The sequence below is a fragment of the Dendropsophus ebraccatus genome, chromosome 1 (genome assembly GCF_027789765.1).
Source record: "Dendropsophus ebraccatus isolate aDenEbr1 chromosome 1, aDenEbr1.pat, whole genome shotgun sequence".
NCBI lineage: Eukaryota > Metazoa > Chordata > Amphibia > Anura > Hylidae > Dendropsophus > Dendropsophus ebraccatus.
Genome location: NC_091454.1, coordinates 167191918 through 167219438, shown reverse-complemented (window position 1 = coordinate 167219438; position 27521 = coordinate 167191918). Strand labels below are relative to the sequence as shown.

The 27521-nt window shown below is 41.4% G+C and overlaps 1 protein-coding gene across 5 annotated transcripts in view; it reads left to right on the top strand.

The window, feature by feature from the left end:
* TP53BP1 (tumor protein p53 binding protein 1) overlaps positions 1-27521 on the top strand; it is a 51294-nt gene that overhangs the window by 8713 nt on the left and 15060 nt on the right. For 3 of the 5 annotated variants that reach the window (XM_069983850.1, XM_069983858.1, XM_069983867.1), the window contains exons 2-14: positions 397-584; positions 2545-2617; positions 5708-5795; positions 6674-6747; positions 7538-7684; positions 9799-9874; positions 12167-12393; positions 13183-13291; positions 14038-14132; positions 14304-14488; positions 18536-20399; positions 22096-22215; positions 26226-26462. In XM_069983850.1, the coding sequence (XP_069839951.1) occupies positions 397-584; positions 2545-2617; positions 5708-5795; positions 6674-6747; positions 7538-7684; positions 9799-9874; positions 12167-12393; positions 13183-13291; positions 14038-14132; positions 14304-14488; positions 18536-20399; positions 22096-22215; positions 26226-26462 (3483 nt within the window). The remainder of the gene's footprint in view (positions 1-396; positions 585-2544; positions 2618-5707; positions 5796-6673; positions 6748-7537; positions 7685-9798; positions 9875-12166; positions 12394-13182; positions 13292-14037; positions 14133-14303; positions 14489-18535; positions 20400-22095; positions 22216-26225; positions 26463-27521) is intronic. The other 2 variants (XM_069983875.1, XM_069983885.1) reach the window with 1 other exon arrangement.

Here is a 27521-nt window from a genome sequence, read left to right as displayed (position 1 = left end):
GTAATTCCTAGGGAGTGTCCAGCAGGGGGCGCACTATATATAGAAGTCAATGCTACTCATTGACTTCTATATATAGTGCGCCCCTGCTGGACTCTCCATAGGAATTACAGCCTTGGTCGTGACGTCACTGCTTCAGAGATAATTCTAACACTTCCTGATACACTAAATTAAGGGAAATAGCAGTATATGAGCATTTCCCATAATTAATGTACATTAGAAAATTGTATAACTTTCCATCAGTAATAACATATAAAAAATAAATTTTGGCCGGACTTCTCCTTTAAACAACAGGTAGACTTTAAAAATAAGATTTCTGACTTTCCTTTCAGTACGCACAAGTACAATGTCAGAGATCCACACTCATTTTTCTTTGTATTCTTGTACTGTAACTTGTAGGCAAGCTGATGGAGCCCAGTAGGAGTCAGCTGGACTCAGACTTCTCTCAGCAGGATACACCATGTCTCATTGTAGAAGACTCCCAGCCAGAAACTTTGGGAACAGAAGATGATCTGGACCGGGCACGCTTTGGTCTGCTTCCACAGCATCTTACACATCTGGAATCACAAGTAGAAAGCCCTGTCATGGTAGGAATCGTATTCCAGTTTGTTTCTAATTTCATATAATTACCATGAATGAACAAAAGGCGTAAACTAGTTTGGGTATCATAATTAGTAAGGGTCAGATCTGAGAGATTTGAGGAGGGGGTTATGGTTTAGTTTGCATTCTAATATATATATATATATATATATATATATATATATATATATATATATATATATATTGTTATAAATGTTTGCATTCTTATATAGTATCTATGAACATAATTCACCACCTCCGTACAGCATCCATTCCTATGTCTAAGTATATTTTTGCCTTAAAGGGGTTATCCAGTGCTACAAAAACATGGCTACTTTCTTTCAGAGACAACATGACTCTTGTCTCCAGTTCAGGTGCGGTTTGCAATTAAGCTCTATTCACTTCAATGGAACTGAGCAGCAAAAAACTGGAAGAAAGTGGCCATGTTTTTGTAGCGCTGGACAACCCCTTTAACCCCTTAAGGAACAAGCCAATTTAGTTTTTTGGGTTTTCGTTTTTTCCTTCTTGTGCTTAAAAGGCCATAGCACTTGCAGTTTTTCACCTAGAAACCCACATGAGCCCGTATTTTTTCCGCCACTAATTGTACTTTGCAATGAGGGGCTGAATTTTTTCATAAAGTACACTGCAAAAGCAGGAAAAAATTCAATGTGTGGTGAAATTGAAAAAAAAAAGCATTTTATTTGGGGTTATTTGTTTTTACGCCATTTGCTCTGGGGTAAAACTGACTTGTTATATATGTCCGTTAAGTCGTTACAATTAAAACGATATGTAACATGTTAGTGCTGGGCGGTATACCTTCAAAATACCGATACCGTCCCTGGCGTCGGTTAACCGACCTCAAATTTGCCAAATTTGGTATTTGCGGTATTTTCACCCCCCACGTGTCAGACTCCTCTTTGCGTCCCCCTCACCCCTGCCCGGCATATCCGTTCCTCCTACTGACCCCCCGCCCAGCGTGTCAGTGGGTGCCCTCACCCCTGACCCCCCCCCCCCCCCCCCCGTCCGACGTGTCCGTGCGTCCCCTCACCGCTGACACCCCCCCCCCCCGCCCGGCAGGTGTCCGTGCGTCTCCGCCGCCCCCAACCCCCCCTCACAATAAGATGGTCTCAGCAGGCGAGTTGTGGGCACCCCCCAGCATCGCCTTGCTGCCCATGGACACAATGTCCGCCCGTTATGCTGCACCTCTTACGATGTACCGTGGAACTACAAGTACCCGGGCGGCTGGGCAGGGTGGCATATGCCCTCCGGGGGTTACAGAGTCGCTTTAAAGAGGATGTACTACCAGGTACATCCTCTTTAATCTGAACCAACGGATTCTAATGGAGCCGCGTCATACAGGGGAGGGAACTCCCTCCCACTGGGGGGCGGCTCGGCCGGCCTCCAGTGCTTGAGCACAGTCTGGTTCCGGTGCATAGAACGGCGTCGTGCACGGGAACCGGGACGGCGCCGGAACCGTGACGGCGCCGTTCGATCCGTCCGTTCTGATTAAAGAGGGTGTACCTGATGGTACATCCTCTTTAAACATCTTCAGACATTGCTGAGACATTGGTTGGCCTTTACCATGGGACCTTCCCTGATTTTGCTACAATGAAAGGGCTGTGGCGTTCACCATGCTCCTTTGTTTTCTGACTTGAAGCTCTTTTTTGAATTCTCATTCCATACAATAAGACTTGTTTTAAAAAAAAAATTGAATGTGATGTAAACTGATAAAGAGCTATTTCACCCATATAATCTTTGTAAGATCACATCTACAAACAGCGTTGGTTGTGTGTGTAAGGATAGAAACTTTGTGTCCAGTGATATGATTCCCTTGTGGTCTTGAGTTTGCATTTTCTATAAGCACCATGAGATTTTAGCCCAGGCCTCTGTACATAGTTAATAAATAAATGACTTGCATATACTGTAAAAGCTAGAAAGAATGGCTTTTTTTATATTCCCCCATTATAGGATTTTGTGCCTGGTAAACCTTCCATTGGTGGCAAAGAAGAAAGAAGTGACACTTCAAAAGAAAATCATTTAGGTAATGTGATTTCCTATAAATTTTATTACTGTTCTATTTCTTTAGTAATACACTGTTGTAATTTTGTGACATGTATATCATTTTTATTATCTTAACCTTGCTCTGTTCTTTTAACGTTTGACACTGGCTACATAGGAACAGGTTTTGTTTTGCAGCAGTGAGGCTGGGTTCACACTATGTTTTTCCTATCCGTTTTTAATTGGTTACTTTTAACGGACAGAAAAATGTTGTCAACACTACTTTTGTGTCCATTAAAAAAAACGCATCCGTTTCGATCCGTTTTTTTTTTTTATATAATGGAAGTCAATGGAAAAACAGATCCAAGCGGATGGCACACAATTGCATCCGTTTTTTTCATAAAATGTATAAGGCTGGGTTCACACTGCGTTTTTGCAATCCGTTTTTGCAATCTGTTTTTTGCAAAAAAACGAATGCATTTTTGTGCATCCGTTTTGATCCGTTTTTCCATTGACTGCCATTGTAAAAAAAAAAAAACGGATCAAAACAGATCCGTTTTTTTTGACGGACACAAACGTAGCTGACACTACTTTGTGTCCGTTTAAAAAAAAAAAAGGATCCGTTTTGATCAGTTATTTTTAATAATGGAAGTCAATGGAAAAACGGATCAAAACGGATGCACACAAATGCAACCGTTTTTTTCATCCGTTTTTTGCAAAAAACGGATGAAAAAAACTGATTGCAAAAACGCAGTGTGAACCTAGCCTAAGTTAAACGGATAAGAAAAATGCAGTGTGAAACTACAGTTGCATGTTAATTTTTTTTCAACCCGTTTTTTTTTTTTCTTCTAGCAAGTATGTCTTTGGGTGGTGAGCCGTCCTTTTAGAATAGGTTGAGCAAGCTGCTCCCGTCTCCAAGTTTTCTTTGGGGAGAGGATGGCTGACATATTACTTCACCAGGGAAATTCATTAATACTGTATATTATTTGGAGAGCATAAAACTATATGAAACAGGCACAAGATGCATCAAATACATAACAGTGATGTACATTGGGGGCAATAAATGAAAACTGTCTGGGTTTCCCACAAAAACCAATCAGAGCTCAGGATTTATATCTTAATGAGTGTCGTGATTGGTTGCTATGGGAAAGCCAGACAGTGTTGCTATTGGACAATTGTTAGACACGTCTTAAGCCAGTTCTTGGTTGGCCTAGTTTGCTGCAATGTTTTGCACTTAAATAATGACACGTCATTAATACTGTATATTTGGCACATTAAGTCCATTTAAGGGTGCCTTCACACCTACCGGATCCACAGCGGATCTCACTTCTGCGGATTCGGCAGTTCTCGTTTCGAATCCGCAGAAATGAGATCCACTGTGGATCCGGTAGGTGTGAAGGCACTCCTAAGGAGAGTTCTGTTGAAAGGTAAAAATCAACTGATTCATAACCATAGGCTGCTTAACAATTGGTGGCATATATCATAGTTGCTTTATAGGCTTAGAATATTTGGACCCTGATTCCCTTCAGTGTTAAACAACAAATTGCTTCATTATGCAGCAGAATGGAAATATAGGAATTATCACTGTATAGATAGGCAGATTTACCATCGAGAGATTCTTAATGGGGCAGGAATCTGAGGCTTTGCCCTATGAGAACTGAGCAGTGGTGACAGATAGCAGTCTAGGCCCTAGTATATCAGGCATTAAAATGCATAACAGCTAAAGGAAGAAAACAAAACATCTGAATATGTGGAGCAGAGGCATGTTCCAAATGTCACAAAGGAAAAAAAAATAAGAAAAAAAGCGGTGTGTGACTACCCTTAAAACATTTAAAGGGGTTTCTTATGATTGGGGTGTAGGGAATGTGACCATGTGGTCCCAAATATGCAAAATAGCAAACTGGAGACTGCAGTGGCACTTTTGTTGACATCACTACTAACAGACTGTCACTGCTTTGTTTGGCCACTGCTATCATAGGATGTATCATCTCCATGAATGACATATCGCATGCACGATAAAGATAGAAGTATGCTCTTTGATGCAGGGTCAAACTGAAGAGAGGGAGAAGCATCCACTTCTGGTTTTGGCTCTAGGAACTTGCACCAAAAATTGTACATGTGAATCCATTTATGATGATAGCACTGGACGTAGTTTACCTGTGTTCAAATGTAAAAACCCAAAAAAATATGAATGCAAGACCAATGTATATACAAATATTTGTCTTTTATTAGAATATCAAAGAAAATTAATTCAATTAAAAATACATAACAGGGGGGCTGGAGCTAATACAAATCCCCATGAAAGCGGTGGATTAACTAGGTTCCTGTACATAAAGTGCTATATCACAAAGTAGATAACGGTCAAATGGAGAGCCTATATATATATATATATATATATATATATATATATATACATATATACTGGGCACTGGGTTGGTACTACATACAATAAATGGATAAATCTCACAGTGAGTACAAAGAAAAAAGACCATCCACAAATAATAAATATTACCCATACATGTCCTTAGTATACGAGTCCACCTCACTATACACCCGACGCGCGCTTCGCGTGTTGCTTTATCGAGGGTCATCACCCTCGATAAAGCAACGCGCGTCGGGTGTATGGTGAGGTGGACTCATATACTAAGGACATGTATGGGTAATATTTATTATTTGTGGATGGTGTCTTTTTCTTTGTACTCACTGTGAGATTTATCCATTTATTGTATGTAGTACCAACCCAGTGCCCAGTATATATATATATATATATAGGCTCTCCATTTGACCGTTATCTACTTTGTGATATAGCACTTTATGTACAGGAACCTAGTTAATCCACTGCTTTCATGGGGATTTGTATTAGCTCCAGCCCCCCTGTTATGTATTTTTAATTGAATACATTTTCTTTGATATTCTAATAAAAGACAAATATTTGTATATACATTGGTCTTGCATTCATATTTTTTTTTGTTTTTATGTTGGATAGTTTTGGGTGCGCATAGACCGCACTATTTGAGCCTTATATAGGATTGCTGTGTTCAAATGTGCAACTTTTCTATGAAACATCATATTTGTATGATCCCTCCAGAAAGTTGGGTAAAATATGCTATTATTTTTCACCCCCTCCATATAGTGTCTATCGAAAAACTGCATCCACCAAGTAGTGATCGTGTTCTTAGCCAAATAATTGAACGAATTCCTTGTCCAACAAACAGAATCAGGTAAATTGTGTAGTCCTGTTGTGAGAACTTTTTTTTTTTAAGAATATGAATGAAAGTATTGCAGTAGAAGTTAAAGGGCATTTAAATATGTTCATTTATTTTATTTTTTAACTCTGCCCTCTGTTAATTATTCACATTTTCTTCGAGGACACATGTGGTGTTTGTTTAGCAAAGAGGACTTCGTGTATAGCTTGTCAAAATATCTAGTGGGTGACTGATCTCTCATAAGAGGAAATTTTATTTTTTTTTCCACAGAATTTTACATGCTTATAAATAGAGTGTTTATTATAAGCTACCTTCACAGTTCTGCTGTTTGTCATTGGAAATGGACTACAAAATTGTCAAACACACCCCAGTCACTTCTGCTGAGCTCCTATAATCTCAGTTTACATTAGATTTCTGTAAAAGGACGGGGAATCAGAGTCTTCTAACCTCCTTCCCCTCACTGTTGCTTAGGAAGACTAATTGCCAGGTGTGGAGCAAAATAGTAAATTCATCCAATCATCAATTTTTTCTGTCCGTAAATTAGGATCCGGATTTACAGACCTAAAAAGGAACCATTGATTTGTTTAGGGTCAACCACACTTCCATTTTGAAAATCAGTCTGTCTGTGTGTGTGTGTGTGTGTGTGGTGTGTGTTTTAGTTCTTCAAAAAGTAGGGAACGATCCCTTGTATAAACATAAAATGGAGTTGAAATAAGAACATACCCTTTAATATGCCATGTATATTTGTGGTAATATGTAAGGTACAAACCAGTTGAGAATGGGGTTACATTCATGATGGGGGTGGGGGGCTTCGGGTCTGAATACTGTATAGCTTAATGTGTGGTCATTATGCTGGTCTACATCCTCTAATATTTTAAATTTCTATTTTTCAGTGACTTCAACTGTGAAGAAAGTAATGAACTTGAAGGTGCGGGTGACTGCAGTACACTATCACTGCAAGCCGAAGGTAACATTGCAAAACGAATGAAGATCTGCTATGCTGACCATGGAAATAGTAGAAGTTGCACGTCACTTTGGTTAGATCAATTCCTCTCCATGTATTTTTGGATCAAAAGGAGGATCAGATCATAGATTGAAGCACAGGGGTTTGCTGGCCACGTTGTTTTTGAACAATAAAAAGTTGTAAAACTTCTTCAGACTGCTATTTGTGAACAAGTATTACAGAGAGGAGAAGCTGCAAGAAGTATAAAGGGCTGCTCTTGAAGAGCGTCATAATTTCTCTTGTTAAAACAACTTCTGAGAACTGTTATGCCTATGCCTGCTTCCCTCACTGCTGCCCTGCACTACTTCTTACTAGCGATCGAATGAGTATTGTATTGTTTTCATCTCTTGCGTGTCTCTCAGCATCCAGTGCTAAGTGTCAGCCTCATTATAATGGGCTGTAAATTTAAAAGCTAAACATACCGTGGTGTTTAGTATTTTCCACACTTCTGCATACATTTGACTTAAAACCAAATCTCTTTGGTGAGATAACCCCTCTAAATGTCATGCCTCCCTGCTCTGTTTGATTTAGAATGTTAGACATTAATCCATAATGGTTATTTCTGTACTAAAGTGATGTTACCCAGCATGGATCTTTTGGATTACTCTTGGAGAGGGGTGGCTCTAGCTTTGAATATTTATGTCTATAAATCAATCTGTATGCAAAAGTACAATGAATAGGTTAATAGTAACCTATTACCTAAAAGCAGAGCATCCTAGTTGTCTGTCTGACACTTTGTATGTATTTTTTCCAGATTCTGGAACATCACAGCTGGGATTTGGAGTGCTGGAACTATCCCAGAGTCAAGATTTTGAAGGCCAAAGCACAAGGGAGGATGATGGAATGGTTTTAGAAAACATTGCAAATCCTGAACCTCAGACACTTGAATGTAACCAAGCAGGTGTACTATCTTTTTACGTGATGCTTATACTTGAGGGTTTTACCAAGAAAAGCCTGTTACTGTATTTCTCACTTCCCACCACTGTAGGGAGAAATTTAAAGCGTAACTGTCATTTCAGGGCCATTTTTCTGAAAACATTAAATATCAACAGTACAAGCGATTTTAAGAAACTTTGTAATAGGTTTTATGTACTAAAAGAGTTTCCTTCTGTACTGAAATAGCAATCTCCCAGCCTCCCCCCTCACATCAAATGAAGCAGGATTTCTGTCTCCATTATGTGGCTATGGAGAGGGGAGGGGCTGTTAGGAGTGACTGAGCACGGAGCAGTCCTGCACAGCACAACACCCTGCAATCTTCTCTCAGTAAGTTCATAGATAAGCACTGACCTTTCTGACACCTGAATTTAGCGGTTTAGGTGCCCAGACAGTCTACAAACAGCTGACCTTCATGTCACCTCTTCCTGCTCCCTCATCTCCCTCGGCCCCTCCCCTCTCCATAAGGATAGAATGGAGAGAGCAGAACCCGTCTTCACTGGCTTCTCTGTAATGAAGACGTGTTGCCTGATAATGCACAGATAAGAAGTCAGGGGGGAGGCTGGGAGATTGCTTCTTGAGTACAGAAGGAGGCTTTTTTAGCTGATGAAACCTATTACAGTTTCTTAAAATCGCTTATACTACTGATTGCTGCAATAAAAAAAACATGACAGTTACGCTTTAAGTATGCTTTCTATTAGCTATTATGTTAATAAATGTTTTTAAACCTGAGAATCTCAGACAGCTTTAGAACAACATGATAGTACAGATAGGACAAGTAGTGTTTCTTATAGTTCTTTTGAAAAATAAAAAGCTATTTTGTGATCAATTGCTATGAGCAACTAAGGTTTTATTCACCTGGGCAAAACCTACATAGTTTTTGATGTAGCTTTTAGTCTACAGTGTTCCATCAACATACAATATTATCTGGTTCTGGGATGAACAGTGTATCTTAAGACCATATGGCTATGGAAAACTAGTACAGTGGTGCCTTGGATTACGAGCATAATTCGTTATGGGGCCGTGCTTGTAATCCAAATCAATCTTAAACCAAAGCTAACTTTTCCATAAGAAATCATAGAAATGCAGACAATTGGTTCCACACCCCAAAAATGATTTATTATTCTGAATAACTTGCAAAACAGATGAAACAAACATTCAGAAACAGCAGAATATGTGATATTATAAGTTACTGTACAGTAATGGAGAAAATGGGAAACACAAGGGCTGACAGAGACTGCAGGGAGTATGAAGGAATGAGCAGGGCAGACGTGGGCACATGCATGCAGCACTTTGTGTCCGGGGAGAGAGGGTTTACAGCTATGGAGAGATTGCCTCCACAGTCCTGTCCCCTGATGCAAGCCCCAGCCTTAAGTGGATCTGCTATGATTTGGAAGGTGAGGGAGACCTCCTGGGTCAGAGTACAGGGCTGTAGACCCCGCTGTGCAGACCATGCCCCTCCTCCACTCCCCCTCCCACCCAGTACAGGGAGCTCTTAAACCAAGGTACCACTGTAATTGATTCTGGAGCCTCCTAGATGTCAAACCAAATAGATAAATAGATAATGGATGTGATAATGGACTGCAACTGATCAAGAGAGCGAACCGGAAGAAGTCCCCACGTGATTTCTTCCTAGCTCTGTCTTGTGAGACCTGTACTGTCACATAATGTAAATCTATGGGGTTGTCAAGGTAGAATGTACGGCAGAGTGGACTTTTCCCGTCTTGTTCTTCTGATTTTTCACCATCTGAGACCCTGACCAATTAAAACATTTTTTTTCTCATGACAGGTACTCTTTGTTTGTAATGTTTGTGTGGAGTTCTACCATAACTAGTGTCCTTTTATTGTTACATTCCTATAAGCTGTATTTTAGTGTTTGGTTTGTGTAGGTTAGTAGTGTTAGGATATGTTCACATAATTAATAAATTAAAAAAAAAACAAAAAAAAACGTATAAACCACCGATCGTATCTGTAAAAATAGATTGCAAATCAGAGTGGTTTTTATGCATAGTGTTTAAGCTTTTACGCGTAATAAACCAATTAAAAAAACAATGATATATGATATCCTTTTATCTGTTTCAGAACCCCATGACACTGGTGCTCATACTAGGGAAGGAGAGATTGGTACAGGACACAAATTGGAAGATGAATTCAAACGGTATTTCTACCACCTTTTTCTCAGTATAACAGGAATGGGGTTATAAGAGATACCACTGCCATTATAACTATTACTTTTTACACTATATAAACCATTATTTTCTCTTTCCTCATTACAGTGGCCCAATATTAACGTGTGTGTGTTTTTGTTTTTTTGGATTTTTGGATTGATAGGCCTTGCCTTTTTTAAAGCATTAGCTCTGAGCAGAATCTATTCTAACAATACTTTGTCCAGATAATTATTTCTATCTTTAGGGTGTGTTAAAAAAACAAAAAAAACTGTTGTCAGTCCCTTCACTGTGCTGGTCCTTCCTGCTCAGTAATTGACAGGTATATTCTGTCTGTTTAGACAAAAGCATTTCTCTCTATAGCATGGGATATATCTTACCTTCTAATTTGCCCATATTAACAGTTATGTAGACAAATGCCAGCCATGCTCTGAACGGCACCGCTCCCGGCTGATATCTGCAGCCGGGGAGCGCCTCTATTAGCCGGCGCGGGTCCTCTTGCCGCGCCGGCTAATTAAGCACTTCAATGCAGCTGTCAAACCTGACAGCTGCATTGAAGTGCTTTATGCACAACATCCCTGGTGTCTAGTGGCACAGATCTCCCCCCCGCGATGCGATCGCGGGGGGAGATCCGTTCTTCTGCCCGTGCCGGGCCTCAGCGTCGCACTGACACTGATCCCAGCTCGGCAATAGATTGCTATGGCCTGCAGCAGGCCATAGCAATCTATCACCGATCTGATGGATCTTTGCTGTGTATATACACAGCATTGATCTCTATGAAAGATCAGTGCTTTGTATATACAAGTCCCCCAGGGGGGCTTCTAGTTTATGTTAAAAAAAAAAAAAAAGTAAAAAAGTGTTTTTATTAATAAAAAATCCCCTCCCCTAATAAAAGTCCAAATCACCCCCTTCTTCCCATTTTATAAATATAAATTATTAAATAAACAAATAAATAAACATATTTGGTATCGCAGCGCACGTAATCGCCCGAACTATTAATCACATTTCTGATCTCGTACGGTAAACGGCCTAAGCGCAAAAAAATTCCAAAGTGCAAAATTGCGCATTTTTGGTCGCATCAAATCCAGAAAAAATGTAATAAAGTGATCAAAAAGTCTTATATGCGCAATCAAGGTACCAATAGAAAGTAAACATCATGGCGCAAAAAATGACACCTCACACAGCCCCATAGACCAAAGGATAAAAGCGTTATAAGCCTGGGAACGGAGCGATTTTAAGGAACATATATTTGTTAACAATGGTTTGAATTTTTTAAAAGCCACCAGATAAAAGAAAAGTTATATATGTTATATATCATTGTAATCGTAACAACTTGAGGAACAGGCATAACTAGTCAGTTTTACCATAGGGCGAACGGCGTAAATGCAAAACTCCCTGAAATCAAAACAAATTTGTTTGTTTTTTTTTTTTTTCAATTTGACAGCGCAAATGATTTTTTTCCGGTTTCGCAGCATATTTTATGGAAAAATAATGCCTGTCATTGCAAACTACAATTTGTTTCGCAAAAAATAAGGGCTCATATATGTCTCTAGGTGAAAAAATGCAAGTGCTATGGACTTTTAAACATAAAATGGAAAAAGCAAAAGCGCAAAAACGGAAATTGGCTTTGACCTTAAGGGGTTAAATATATACTTTAGACAAGTATCCTTCCTCTGCATGTTCTAACTAACTTACTGTACGTCTTCTGCATTTTGCAGTCACGTGTCTAAAGACAATATTTATTAAAGGGGTACTCCAGGCTAGAGGGCTTTTTTTTTTTTTTTGCTAAGGCCGGGGAGGGGGTGGATAAAAGAAACAACGTCCACTTACCACCCTGGTTCCAGTGCTGGGTCCTGCATCGCACTTCTCTGGTCCCTGACAGCTTCCTGGTTTGTAATGCAGCTTGAGACGTGAAGAGGGTCCTGCCTGTGCCACTGGGCTGAGCAGGCTTGAAACGTCAAGCGTCCAGAGACCGGAGCAGCACAATGCGAGACCCAGTGTTGGAATTGGGGGGGTAAGTGGATGGGGTTGGTTTCATCCACTCCCTCTCCGGCCATAGTGATAAAAGCCCTGGAGTACCCCTTTAATGATGATTATACCTAAAGAAATTGGCAAGCCGTGTAAAAAGTGCTGAGAAAGTTGGCAAATCCGTAAAAGAAAACATGTCAAATGTTTTTTTTTGTTTAAGTGCCATTTAGGTGTTGGCATAAAATTCATTCACAGTTTTCAGTCCTTGCTTTAGAGTAAATTTTTCTTCTGTAATTTTAAGAAATTTGTCTTTACAGACCACAGGAGAAAGTATGTGCCAAGGAGACGTCTACAAACCCAAGTAAAGAACAAATGTGCACGACTGTAAAACTCAACTCTGATGAAAAAGAGCAGCCAAGTTGTCGAGACGTACAGGCTAATGCAGAAACATGCTGTGCAAATATGGATGAGGGGGAGGAGGAAATGGATACTTCTGATCTTGTCTCTAGTCAGGAAGACCTATTTGGGCAGCCCGATAATGCAGGTAAAAAAAAACTAAAATAAATGAATTGGTCAATGTCTGACAATGAACTAGTGGTTAGAGGTCTAGTGGAAGTACATTATGTTCCCGATGCCAAGTCTTTATTACAGTATAGGATTTCTTTATTGTTGTACTTGACAGCAGCATGTTTTTTGCAAGAAATATTTTCAGTGCACCCTGTGAAGGAACACTGTAGGCACAATTTATACTGCAATGCCTGCTGCAGCGTTTGAGGGGCAGTAAATAAGATTTGGATTCCCTCCGTGCTGAGACATGTACCAACTCTTTAGGCCTTACACTTGGCATTACACAGGGTACATGTGGCCTACAGTGTATCTTTGTGATACTGGGCTTATCTGATTGAATGCAGTGATTTCTTACACCTACCTTCCGCCTCTGTAATCTGGTTCTTATAAGTTTTTATACACACTGGGGGGTTATATGTTGAGAATACTTTTTAACATGTATTTGACATGTCCATAGGATCCAATGCACCCAGCATGTGGCAGAAAATTGTTTTGCCATATGCTGTATGTGTTGGTATACCTTTTTTCCCCTCTGTAGAGCAATGTACGCAAATAATAAAAATAAAATAAATACGTTTAAAAATATATATATATATATATTTGCAATTGGATACATTTTTTACAGGATTCCACTATATGGAAGTACAGCAGTATGTCACAGCACTTCATTAGAGGGTTACCGATATGTGTTTGTGGCTTAGGCTCAAAACTTTCATTAATATCACTAAGGTATGCACATTTTTGTTTTTTTGTTTTTCTCATTTAGAATCTAATATAAGTCCTGTTGCAAACAAGATTGTTTCTACTCCAGCTGACACACTGCGTCTCCTGCAGTTCTCAGGACAGGCCATGCTTGCACCTGTGAATGTCTCAGAGTAAGTGGGTGTTTTCTCTTTTTATATTTCCCATTGCCAAGCCATAGTTCTGTATTCTGCTTGCTTTATAAGGAAAGCCATAAGTGGTTGCAGCTTTATCATAAATAATCTTTAAAACAGATCTACTACCTTTGGCGTATAAATCAAATAAAACATGACTTTGCTAAATAGTTTTGTTATATTTGCCAACCCGTGGTTATGATTTGGCTTTCAGCTTGTCAAATGCTTTGCTACCATGTCAAGTTAATGTATTGAAACTATTTTGGGGAATGGGAATAGTAAGGATCAGCAGGTTCCTTTTTAGTTGTTTTTTTGTTTTTTGTGGTCATAGGTACACTGAGATAGGAGTCCTATTATGGCTTTCTACAAAATGGAACCAAAATGCTGTGTACATGACACAAAATTCTATTTCTTGGTTTCACTGTTGGAGCGAATGCTGACTGGTTTGAAATACTTTAGATTTTCCATGCAGGTTTGCATGTGTAAAATGTGTAGTGGATTACACAATTTTAGGGTATGTTCACACTTAGCAAATGTGTGCCACCGCGGAATCCCGCCTCCTTCAGTGTAAAAAGTCATCTCTATGGGAGGGTTTGCTCAGTGTAAACATACCCTTACTGATTTTTTCCACAACTCCTACATGCCACAACATAGTATTTTGTTTAAAGCTGTTTGTGTACTTTTATAAGGTGCTATTACTAAAAAAGCAGTAACAACTGTCTGTGTATTTTCCTCTCCTTGTGTAGTGTTTCCTTAGACCCAGTTTCTCCTTCCCCAGATGCTATCCAGCCTACCCCCATCATCCTGCCCAGCTCTCCCACAGAGCAGGAAAAAGGAGAAGGTAACCTTCTTCTGTCTGTGTTATCCTTGTCTCCCCCTGATACTTTGTTAGCTTCTGATTTCAGCTACTGCTCTATACTCATTTATTCTTTGGTTACTATGCTTCTGCTTGTCTTTTAATACTATCCTTATGATTTATGCATGTCTGTTATGTGATTCTGTTTAAATGTAGTTGAAGACATGGAAATAGCTACATCACCCAGTACACAAGTCGAGAATAGGGAGAAGGAAGAAGCCACGAAATCTAAAAATGATTCATGCTTAGCTGTACCTCAAGTATCAACGCCAGTGTGCCAAAACACTCCAGCATTTGTGCCAGGATCCTTCACGGTACCTTCACAGCCAGAGTTTTCTCATGTAAGTAATATGTAGGGAACTGCTGTGATTGCTTATTTACTGCAATTCACATCTTTGCATAATTTTAGTGGACTGTATAATTCATGTGGTTTGAGATATTCTTTTAAGGGGTTATGCCCAGATAAATAATTATCCTCTACTCACAGAATGGGGATAACTAGCTGATTGTCTGGGGGTCAACTGCTGGGAGCACCACAGATTATAAGAGCACAAATCATTTGAAGTGGCTATTTTCTAAAGCCCCAAAAATAATGAATCACACACATTGCTGCTCCATTGACTCAAATGACCACAAATGTTTTCAATGGAGCTCCATGGGTTGGACCACCACTGATCAGCTAATTGTCCCCCTATCTTGTGCATAGGATATAACTTTTAAAGGGGTAGTGCGGCGCTAAGAAGTGCGGCGCTAAGTCCCTCATGCCGGCTCCCCTCTGCCGCGTCATAACTGTGCTCAGCCGCGATTGGCTGAGCATAACTGTACTCAGTCAATTGCAGCTGAGCATAGTTATGACGCGGCAGAGGGGGGGCGGCGTGAGGGACGCCAGGAGCAGGTTGGCCGGCCTCCCGAAGATTACATCACTGTTAGAAGACGGCGAACAGGGGTCGACACGAATCGGGTATGTATAATGCAGTACACTTCCGGGTCCATAGGCAGGGGTCGGGGAACACGGGGAAGGGTGCCATTCACATACATAACATACATTACAAAGTTGTATAACTTTGTAATGTATGTTGTTTTGTGAATAATTTCTTAACGCTGCACTACCCCTTTAATTTTTGGAAAAGAGATTTCCATCTATCCCTTTTTCACAGGATAGGGGACAACTAGCTGATCATGGGAGGAACGCTCAATTATAATAGGGACCCCAGCTTTCCGGTAGAATGGCGTGGCATGTCATGCGTGTGCATGACAGCTAGTTATTCCCTATTCCATTGGGAATGTTCGTTTTAAAGAAGCACTCCGGTGGCATTATTTTTAAAAAAAATTATTATGTAGATAGTCACACAGTCAAGTAACATTTTTCTGACTAGTTGTTACTAGTGAGGTTGGCGTGCATAACTTATGAAAAAAGTCTTGTGTTGAGCTGGGCTAGTGGTTATATAAGGTGTGTGACACTGCGCAGTGTGTTGCTGCATGAGTAAAAGGGGTAATCAGAATTGCAAAAAGGGATGTTTATTTGCTTTTGGGACAAGGGTGGATGTATTTCTGAACCAGTTTGTCAACTGTTTATGTGAAAATGTAAATATAAGTTACATGGAAACCACAGAGAATGAACAGATAGATGAACATTGGCTACAAAGGTTCTTATCACCAAAGCACCTCACCGCTAAAATTAACTAGGGGCCTGTTAGATGTACGATGTACATATAAATCAGTTCAGCGACCTCTACTGGGTATAAGGCTCTATACAGATGAATGGTCACTGCACCTCTCCTAACAAAGTTGCGTCAGCCAAATTGGACCAAATAGTTGCACTCAGTCATCATGGCTCCAGATACCTATGACTACCAGGACCTTATTGAGTCACTCCCAGCGTATCAAGCTGCTGTCAGTGCTGTACACGGCAGTAACTCTGGATACTAGCTGGTGGATATAATAATGGGACTTGACTGCTTAATTCAGTTATTGTTTATTTATTTAGTACAGTGGTACCTTTTAAGAGTAACTTGGATTGAGAGCGTTTTGCAAAAGAGTTCACATTTTTTCAAAATTATGAGTTGGTTTAAGAGCTCCCTGTACTGGGTGGGAGGGGGAGTGGGGGAGGGGCATAGTCTGCATAGCGGGTCCTACAGCCCTGTACTCTGACCCAGGAAGTCTCTCTCACCTTCCAAATCACAGCAGATCCACTTCAGGCTGGGGCTCACATCAGGGGACAGGACTGTGGAGGGTAACCTCTTTAGAGCTGTAACCTCTCTCTCCCTGGACAGAAAGTGCTGGTATACTGGGCACACCCTATACCCTGCTCATTCCTTTCTTCTCTGTCAGCCCTTGTGTTTCCCATCCTCTCTATTCCTGCTATAATCTGCCTGCACTTACACTCAGCCATTCACACTGCTGTATAGAAAAGTTTCTGACACTGTCCTCCTGCACAGCTCTGTGATTCCCCATTGCTGTCATGTGACCACACAGACCTCTGACAGCAGCCCTGCTTCTCTCTTCTAGCCTGTTGTACTACGCTACTGCATTATGGGGATCTGCAGTTCTATCCTGTATCTACAAACTGCTGCTGTTTTTTCAGGTTTATGCACTTACTATATATTATACACCACACGCTGACTGCTATACTGTACCGTAACTTATAATATGACCTATCCAGCTTTCTTAATGTTTGTTTCATTTGTTTTACATGTTATTCAGAATATAAAATCATTATTTTTGGGGTGTGGAACCAATTGTCTGCATTTCAATGATTTCTTATGGGAACATTTTGCTTTGGTTTAAGAGTGATTTGGATTACAAGCACGGTCCAGGAATGAATTATGCTTGTAATCCAAGGTACCACTGTAATTCTTTTCTATCTGAAAATTCCTGGAATCTCTTATACCTCAGTTGGATCATGTGATCTCAATGGGGGGTCACCATCTTGGCTACAAGAACCTTCTGTTTAATTAAACTATATAAACTGGTCAACTTAAGTTTTGGGGTGGCTAGACAGCCCTATCACAGTTACTGATGATGAGGATTTTACAACACGAGTCCCACAGCTATAATGGAGATGACAGCTCAGCCTCCCTAACTGTATACTTATGGTCTTGTAGGTTATTTAGGGGAATATAGAGGTGAGGATTGTCACAATGTCCTCCTAGCAGTCAGAGATGGTAATGGCTCTAGCTGCTGTTCTGGTGCTGTGCTGATGCATCATGGGATTGATACCAAAAAAGATTTGGGGAGAAATCTGAAAGTCAAGAAGGCAGCTGATCAGAAGCATAAAGGAAGCTGGGCTACAAGGACATAAGTTTGATATACACAATCGTAATCCAGAATGTGTTAGATCATTAGATTTGCGGGGGTGGGGGATGGAGAAGAAGAGAAGAAAAGTTTTCGCTGCACTGCTTTTTTTAAGAACAGTTTTTTCATTTATTATTCATCATTGCCTTCCAAAAGTCACTAGTTACTGTTCACATAGCCATAGAAAACTTGTTTTTTTTTACAGGACAATTAGGACCTATTACACAAACTTATTACTGTGATAAAAATCATTAAATAGTTCGAATTTAAGCAATATCTTCTGGTGTAAACGCAGCAACGATCAAACGACAAATGGAAATTTGTTTGCATCCTTTGAGCTGACCTCAAAATCATTGTTAATTGTTCTAAACAAGCATTTAAGCCATTTATCTGTATGTGTAAAAGGACCGTTAAGGCCCTATTCCATGGAACGATTATCGGCTGTATTTGGCCGATATCGGCCGTTACAGACGATAATTGTTCCGTGGAATAGAAGGCAACGATAAGCCGACATTGTTCATGCCGACTGATCGTTGCAGTCGTTTGTTATTCAACATATTGAAAAACAAACGACTCATACAGCAACGATCTGCTGCCGTCGCTCCATGAAATAGAAGCGGCAGCAGAAGACTTCTGCTGTATGCTATGGGCTGCCCGGACGATCTAGTGATCACTCTGGCAACCCCCCTGCAGCTCCCCGCGGCCCCTCCTGCACTCGCTCGCTGCTGCCGCGTGGAATAGTGGTGGAAGCGAGCGGGGAACGAGGAGCAAACGAGCGCTAATAGCGCTTGTTTGCTCCTCATAGTAGAATAGGGGCTTTAGTTTATAGCTTTGAATACTTGAATGGATTTTCGGATATACAGTTAAAGGACAACTCCTGCTGTTCAAGTATTGGAAAGTTGTCTGTTTAGTCATATAGTTCTATTAACAGAGTCTCAATTCTGGAGTTAGAATTAGACAACTCCTGCTTATGTACTCCCTTAGAGTCCCCTTCTATCATACTAATAAGAAGTGTATAATGTATAAATTTTCCAAGTGCTGAAAAATGATTGTGTTAAGTTTCAGTGTTTCACAGATCTATAAATATTTTACAGGATGTGTTTGTACCAACTCCGAGCCTTGAAGACTCTCTTTCCAGAGAGCAAAGTGAAAAACTTAATTTGTCTAAGGATTGTGAAAGTCCCAGAGATTCTAGTCTGACGTGTGAAAACCTTGAATTAAACCCAAGATTGTCCCATGAAGACTCAGAAGAATGTAATTTAATGTTATCCACAAGTGAACTTATGGAAACTGATAGTCCACATGCTGTAGATACTAGTGGTGCAACACAAATCGAGGAGGATGAACAAGCAGCTCATCTTTCTCAGAGTACAAAGAAGAGTCCTCTACCAGCAGATGTTCTACAAGTAGACCTAGATACCGGACATAAGCCGGCCAGTGAACCGGCTCAAGAAGATCCCCCCAAGAACAGTGAACAAAGTGCCATTGTTAACGTTGATGTAAATGACATTAAAGATTGTATTAGCGGAATGAATGATTCTGGAAGTCAGAATGTTTTGATGCCATCCCTAAATTCAGATGCTTCTCTAAGCATTTTAGATCAAGAGGTATCTGACCACAAGTTACATTCCACTGTGGAGTCTCTGTCTGGGGATGTCGAAGAAGTTCCTGAAACTCCTAATGAAGATGTAGAAAGTGGGCATCGAAGAGAAGAGGGCGATCTTAACCTAGCTCTGTCAGAGACTCAGGCTCCACATCTGTGTTCTGAGGAGGTGCAGCCTTTGGGGACTATTGAAGCCATGGGGGCTGATCAGAGCACAGATTCTCAAGCTGTTAAAGGGAAACCAGACGACGAGAATGTTCATCAACAATCCAGTATTTCAGAAAATAAACCTGGTGATCTAAAGCACATAAACCCTGTGCCTTGTATATTGCCTTCATGTTCCGACATACCTCCACAAACTGAAAACAATAAATGTGGCGATTCTGCAGGTGCAGATGAGGGATCAGTGGTTGCCTCCCCCAGTGCTCAGCAGAATGCAGTTGATAAGCAGAAAGCTACTCTTGTTGAAGTCTTAGAGAAACCAAAGGAAGTCTGTGATGTGGAGAACCCTGAAATAGTATCAAAAGAGAAAAGGGACGACTCTCTGCCTGCCATAAGTGATTGTAACAAGTCATTGAGTTCTCCAACATCTCTCCAGCAGATTCAACATCCTGCAGTCCACCATGCTGAGCTGTCTGTAGCTCCAAAGGTAAATCAAGAAGAGCTCTTTGTAGAAGATAGAAATGAGGAGCAATCTGTGCCTGAAACACCAGAATATGTTAATTCAACAGTCCAAGAGTCAAATTTGACTGAAAGGGTTAAGGGACAGCAAGATTGCGTTATGTTTGAGGAGCCAGATGCCATAAGTTTAATGGAAAAACTAACCCAAAAATATCCAGAGCCTTATAGAAAAACAGTAGATGTTGAAAAGCAAGAAGATAAGGTCAGTTGTGAATTGAATGTAGAAGAGGCAAACAAACAGCGTAGCATTGATTCAGTAGATAGTCACAATCCACCAGATATTTGTCAGCAAAACCCCTTAACAAAAGATATTGCAGATTGTGAAAGAAATATGCAGTTAGAACCACCTCTAACGGAACCAAAAGATGTATCTGTAGGTGATGAAGAAAGTCTGTGTAAAGCTCCATTGCCGGACCTAAATCCTAAATCTGTGAGTGAGGAACTTAAGGAGACAAGTCCTCACAGAGAAGAGAACATTGTGGCTAGTGACACTACTAAGCATCAACAAGAGTCACAGGAGACACATGAACCCACATCTCCTCCGAAAACTCTGCCCAGCAAATGTATAGATGATGCATCCATTGGTTCTTGTGAAGAGGAGGCTCACGGGCTGGATTCAGAATTCCAGGAGAAAACGGAACAATCCACTCGTAGTCTCTGTGAAAGCTCAAGTGGTAAGTGATAGTGACAGTGTGCCGTTTCCTGCCACAGTCCATGCATAGAGGTCTGGTTTGTGCTACATATGGAGGCATACAGAGGCTTATTATCTCAGGGTGTATAGATAATAAAAAGATCCTAACATTGTTGGCCTACTCTTCACCTTCTCCTCTGCCCCATGCAGGGTGGCTAAACCACATCTAAGCTACCCAACATGGACTTTAGTGTGAACTTCATACAACGTGGATTTCCAGGTAAAGCTATGGGAAGTGGAAACAATGTGCTTTTACATTGGTTCTGATGCAAAATGTGCATCAAAATCCATGTGAAAAAAAACACACACAAAGGTTAAGGGGTACTGCGGGCAGTGGTCTTTTTTGTGATATGCTCGGGGAATGGTTTGTTTGAAAGCAATAAAGTACACTTACCGGCTGCGGCTTGGGAGCCACGGAGTTATCTTACCAATCGGTCCCACTGTGTGGCCGCTTCCAGGACCTGTTGTGGTGACCATGTAGGCCTGCTCAGCCAATCAGTGACTGAGGTTTTACACCGTTGCAGTCGCTGATTGGTTGACTGGGCCTGTAGCATCACAATAGGTCCTAGAAGCAGACTCTTTAGGGACTAAAATATTAAAGGGGAACTCCGGATAAGAAAAACTTGTTTTCTATTAAAAGTACATTAAAAGTTATATAGATGTGTCTATACAATGTATTACTATATCTGTACGGTTCTGCCACACTGGTAGCTGATAGAAATCCAGGAAGTGAAGAAAAATGGCCTCTGTGCCAATCCACATTGTCTCCTGCTCCTTCTGCTATCCCCTCTTAGTAGACAAATCTTCCATGCCTCTGTCTCACATTGTGTGTGTCTGCTAGGCACAGGCTCATGATGCAGAGAGGGGGCAGGGCGTGATTTACCATCTCAGACTGGCCAGAAGCAGGTGTTTCAACTGAAATTAGGGCTATGGTCACACAAGTTGGAGTGTTATTGCAGTACTGCAGTATCTGCACAAAAATGATGCAGTAACACAGTTAAATAATGCTAAACAGCAGAGAGGATAAGAGCCGACACTGGCAATCCCACCTGCACAAAAAACAAGGCATAAACAGTATATCCCATGTAAGATAATATCGGATAAAGTCCTTTTTGTGGGAATCAACTTCAAAGATAAAAGATGCTTGATCATAATATGTGCGTGGAGATAAAAAGAATTTTTTTTTTTTAAAGTTCTTTGCTTTATTCCAATATCAGCATTACAGGTAGAGAATACAGTGTGCTGTACGGGTGGGACCACAATGACCAAAATTATAAAGTACTGCAAATAATTCAGTAACACAATGAAACTGCAATGTGTGAACACAGCCTAAATGTTCTGCAACAGTTTTGGTCAGGGAATAGGCAGGGTGGAGGACTGTGATGGAACAGCTGAGGGAAAGCATTGCATTCTGGAACCTGTAGTACTGAGTACATCTGCTCAACCAGGAAATACAGAAACACAAAACAGAATAAAACCTCCCAAAACTAATGGATTTTTGGTAGTTTCAAAACTGGGATTGATAGGTAAGTGTTGGTATGCTTCTGCAGAAGTTTCATTTAGTTTTTTTACCTCTACCCGGAGTTCCCCTTTGAGGGCATTAAGGGTAAACTTATTTTTTATCTCAGTGCTTAATCTGCCTACATTCTACTGTTTCTAATGGTTATTTGTTCTTCCAGAAACACCATTCCATTTTACACTGCCAAAGGAAGGGGACTTGATTCAGCCAATAAGCAGTGTTACACCTCCCATGATTGGCCAGCTAAAACGTGGACCCCGAAGACATAGTACTCCAATTGGTAGGATTCAGTTAACAAGACCTGTATAAATGCATTAAGGCTTTGGCTTCGTCTTTTAGTATAGTCATGGTAGCGCATAATATTCATGTAATTTACAGTAGTCATTACCTTATGGCGTAAATTGGATTTTAATAAATCATATGCCCTTTGCTTTAGGCAGGGGCTGTAAATACTGCAGAATTCTGGAACAATTTGGCACCCAAAATTATGTGACTTGCACCATACCTTTTATGTGTTTGACATGTTATAGACATGCAGCTTAGCAGTACAAGTAATTCTCGTACAGGGGTTGTCCAGAGACAGAAATTGTCTGCTTAGATTGCTGCTTTTCTAACAACTCCAAATCTCTACTTCCTGGTTCCTGTAACGCAAGCACTGAGGTAAAAAACTGCTGCGGTTTAACTGAACAGACACTTTTTGCAGCAATGATGCACCACAGGAACCAAGAGTGGTGATGGTGACAATCAGGGATGATGGGGACAAGCAGCGGTTAGAATTGCAGCTGTCGGGGATCTGGGTAGGTGAGCATTCCTTTTTGTGTCCCTGTACAACCCCTGTTCACCCCTGCTAACTTTTTCTTACACAGTTTTGACAGAGAGCAAGCCATCTAATAGCTGGTCCAAACTTAGACTAGACAGTGTAAAGATGTCATAAATCTGATGCATTCTTAAACCATATTAGTAAATCTGCCCATGTGTTTCTTTGGCTCATGCGTTCACATGCAGTGTAGCTGATTTATTGGACCCTACACAAAGAAAAACTGCTAACATGAGGGGTCAGCCATGGTGTTATAGAGATCAGACATAGGCCCAGATTTATCTGCTCTCTGTCAGTGTCCGTGCTCCTGGATCATCGCGGCCCCACAGGAACTACCCACTCAGCCATCAGCAACTGCAGCTGTGCTCCACCTCACTCACTGATCGGCTGTGTGGGGCCTAGAGTGTAACGCTGCACTGCGGGGGTGGGTAAATAGGACTTCTTTATTATGATTCCACCTCCCCTTGTTCCTTTTGGATTTTTCACCATTGCCCAGAAAACCCCTTTAATTTCGGACTCTCTAACACACACGCCGCCTGCTGCAGCCATACCACACACACACACACACACAGCCTGCTGCAGCCATAGCGCCCACGCACACACACGGAACCTGCTGCAGCCATAGCGCCCACGCACACACACGGAGCCTGCTGCAGCCATAGCGCCCACGCACACACACGGAGCATGCTGCAGCCATAGCGCGCACACACACACACAGCCTGCTTCAGCCATAGCACACACTCACAACCTGCTGCAGCCATAGCACACACACACAGAGATCATGGTTGACCTCAGGGAGATGAACCAAAAACACCACAGAGACACCATCACAGGTCTCGACGTGAGTGTATTCTAGGACATTGCCCCCTGGGAAATCAAATATGCAAAATAACACTCCAGAGACACCATAACAGGTCTCAACGTAGTGAGCTAGCCAGACCTTCCCTCCGGGAAGGAACAACTAAGCCAAGGAATGTCTCCAGTCAAGGAAACCACCCAAGCAAGGTATCCATCCACAGACAGCTGTTTCGGGGTATTTGCGCTTACTAGCATTGCTCCTACTGGCCAGAAACCTCCTCCACACTGATGAGGGGCAAATACCCAGAAACAGCTGTCTGAGGGAAGGTCTGGCTAGCTCACTACTTTGAGACCTGTGATGGTGTCTCTGGAGTCTTCTTATGCATATTTGATTTCCCAGGGGCAATGTCTTAGAATACACTCACGACAAGACCTGTGATGGTGTCTCTGTGGTGTTTTTGGTTTATCTCCCTGAGGTCAATTATCATCTCTTTGCATGCACTTACTAGCATTGCTCCCACTGACCAGAAACCTACTCCACACTGATGAGGGGCAAATACCCCGAAACAGCTGTCTGTGGATGGGATACCTTGCTTGGGTGGTTTCCTTGACTTGAGACATTCCTTGGCTGGGTTGTTCCTTCCCGGAGAGAAGGTCTGGCTAGCTCACTACGTTGAGACCTGTGATAGTGTCTCTGGAGTGTTCTTTTGCATAGCACACAGCCTGCTGAAGCCATAGCATATACACACACACAGCCTGCTGCAGCCATAGCATACATACACCGCTTGCTGCAGGCATAGCACACACACACAGCCTGCTGTAGCCATAGCACACACACACACACACACACACACATACACACACACACACACCCTGTTGCAGCTATAGCGTGCGTACACACACACACACACACAGCCTGCTGCAGCCATAGCACGCAAACACAGCCTGCTGCAGCCATAGTACACACACACACATACACAGGCTGCTGCAGCCATAGCATGCATTGCCCCCGGTAGCCAGAACCCTACTCCACACTGATGAGGGGCAAATACCCCGAAACTGCAGTCTGTGGATGGATACCTAGCCTTGGTAACCCTTGTCTTATGTCGTTATACTCGCCACAGAGTTAGACTTTGACTTACAGGGGCCAAAGGTCCCAAAGCTTGCAACAGAGTGAGGACCTGAGGGACTACGTATCAGGGTGGTTTGGTGCTCTCCCCACTAGGAGGGGCACCCCTTGGCAACGGGCTTCCTTCTCTGGAGGGAGGGATATCTGGCTATTCCTGTGTTTTGAGACTCATAACTGAGGCTCCACGGACCCCTTCTTTGCATATTCAAATTTTGTAGGGGGCAATCAGTGGAGACTCGTAAATGGGTAATCCATTGGATTTTTTCACTGTTCTCCCTGAGTTCAGTGATTTGTTGTGTTTTGTTCTCTCTCACACACACACACACACACACACACACACACACACACACACACAGCCTGCTGCAGCCATAGCGTGCACACACAGAGAAAACACAGCATTGAGGACAGAGGTTACTGCTACACTACTTATGGCTTCTCCTCCTCTATATTACACAGGAAATCTTCATATTACACTGCTGCTTATATACAAGCATCCAGGAAGAGAACAGCACAGATTTCCCCCCACACAATGGAATCTTCCAGCTCAGAAACAAGCTGACATATAGAGCCACCAACTTTTCCCCAACCACCCTTATCTAACAGGACCAGTGCTTTATTACTGATATATGGGAGCAAATTTGTGTGAGAGAAGGTTTTCTGGTTTTAATAAATAAGGTCCTTAGATTGATAGACCATAAAATATATTGATAAGGAACATTTATAATAATTACATGAAAACTCAATTACACAATTTTGACAGCTTTTTTTTTATATACAGCTGGAGTTGGTACATTTTTTCTGACTCTGACCCCTTCCAAAACTAGCTCTAACTCTGATTCCACGACTCCGACTCCACAGCTCTGGTTGTGGAAAATACAGTCATAGCCATTATTGTTAACATCATTTTCCCCGCTCTTTTAGATCACAGGGCGGTCAGAAGAGCAGCGTTGTTACTGTTTTCCTGATCTGTCTGCTTCTGGAGTGGGTTTTGAGGCCCCAGGGACCTGAAGCATTTTTATTAGGGTGTGCCCTTAAAATTCATCTGCATAGTCAGCCTATTATATTCCTCAGTCAGTCTCCCTGTTTTTTTTTGTTTTTGTTTTTTTACTATTATACCTGTCATTTTCTGAGATGGCTGGACCATTGTACCATCAAGTACATTTTACCTCCTGTTTCATCCCAGTTTTTTCATAGATTGTAAGCTCTTGTGAACAGCGCCCTCACTCCTGTATGCATTATTAGTTGGTTATGTATAAGGGCCCATGCACACACATTTAAACAGGCAGAAATTTCAAGCGCAGCCCACACCGGGGACAGGCAGTATTTCACGTGGAGTCTGTGGCGTGGGCTCCACTCGTAATTTCCGCTTTTTTTTGCTCTGTGAGCATGGGCCCTAATGTCTGATTTTGTTTGAACATATACTCTAAGTAATACAAGTCCTTCGGGATATGTTGGCGCTATTTAAATTATATATAAAGACTATTATTATAGGGTGAAATTTAGTGATATATTCTTACGTGAGAGTTTTGAATTTCTGCTATTTCAGTTGTTGGAGGCTGTCCAGACAGCACCCTGGCAACCAGTGATGTCACTGCTGAGAGCAATGTAGCGTCCAACGATGTTACCGTAGAGAGCGCCATGGTAACAACAGATGGGTCTGAGGAAAGCGACAGGGGAAATTCTGGTTCTGCCTCCGATGCTGATGGGAAACTGTGTCTGAGAATGAAACTTATTACACCTGTAAATGAGGAGAGTGAAAGTGCTCCACAATTTAGCTTGGAAAGTAAGAATGCAACACTATATAACCTGAGAAGTATGATACCCAGAGCTAAATGTGGTGTAAATCTAGTGGGTGCAATGCTTGGTCTTATGCTCATTTTGGAACTGTCCATGTGGCTGTCAAGTGTCTTAGCTTATAGACCTCATTTTTATGTTAAGAGGTCAATCATTATAAATAACTTTTCACGTGTCATCTGGCCTGTCAAAGTTACTGATCACATCTGGGGAGAGAACATAGCAGCAGTGCACTCGACTCCCCTGCCACCGGGTAATTCTGGAACTTTAGGGTCCATTTACACAGAAAGATTATCTGACAGATTATCTGCCAAAGATTTGAAGCCAAAGCCAGGAATGGATTTGAAAAGGAGAAATCTCAGTCTTTCCTTTATGACCTGATCTCTGTTTATAGTCTGTTTCTGGCTTTGGCCTCAAATCTTTGTCAGATGATCTTTCTGGGTAAATGGACCCATAGCCTTATAGACTATAATGAAGCACAAGTATTAGAACTAGCATGGGAGTGGAGCGTACTGCCACACTCTCTCCCTAGCTGTATCTTAGTAGTGATGAATAACTTTTGACATGCCTGATGAAGTGTTAAAAGTTACTTATAATGACTGACTTTAAAGGTACCTGATACTAGTGGCTCTGTTATGTGTTTTCTAGAAATAAGCATTGTAAGCCAACTTTGATAAGATTTTGATGTACAATTACTGTCTGTCATTCGTAGTTTGACTTCTGTGACCCCTGGTAAAAGACATGTTCCAACTTCAGCTTCTTGTTGTTCAAAGCACATGGATAGTATGCATGGTTCACACAGCATTATTGCTGTACACCCCAGGTATATGTTGGTATCCTGCCAATGTACATGGCGGCACACAGCAGCGGATTCATTTACTTTATTGGCCCAATTGTAGTCAGCTAGGGACCACATTTAGACTACTTTCTGCACATTTATTCTGCTGTACCTAGTAGTGTGACCTGCTGTGCTGCGTACAGCAAAACAAGCATGTAAATGTGGGAAGTGGCCCTAACAATTGACTACTTTGGAGTCATTTAAGTGCTT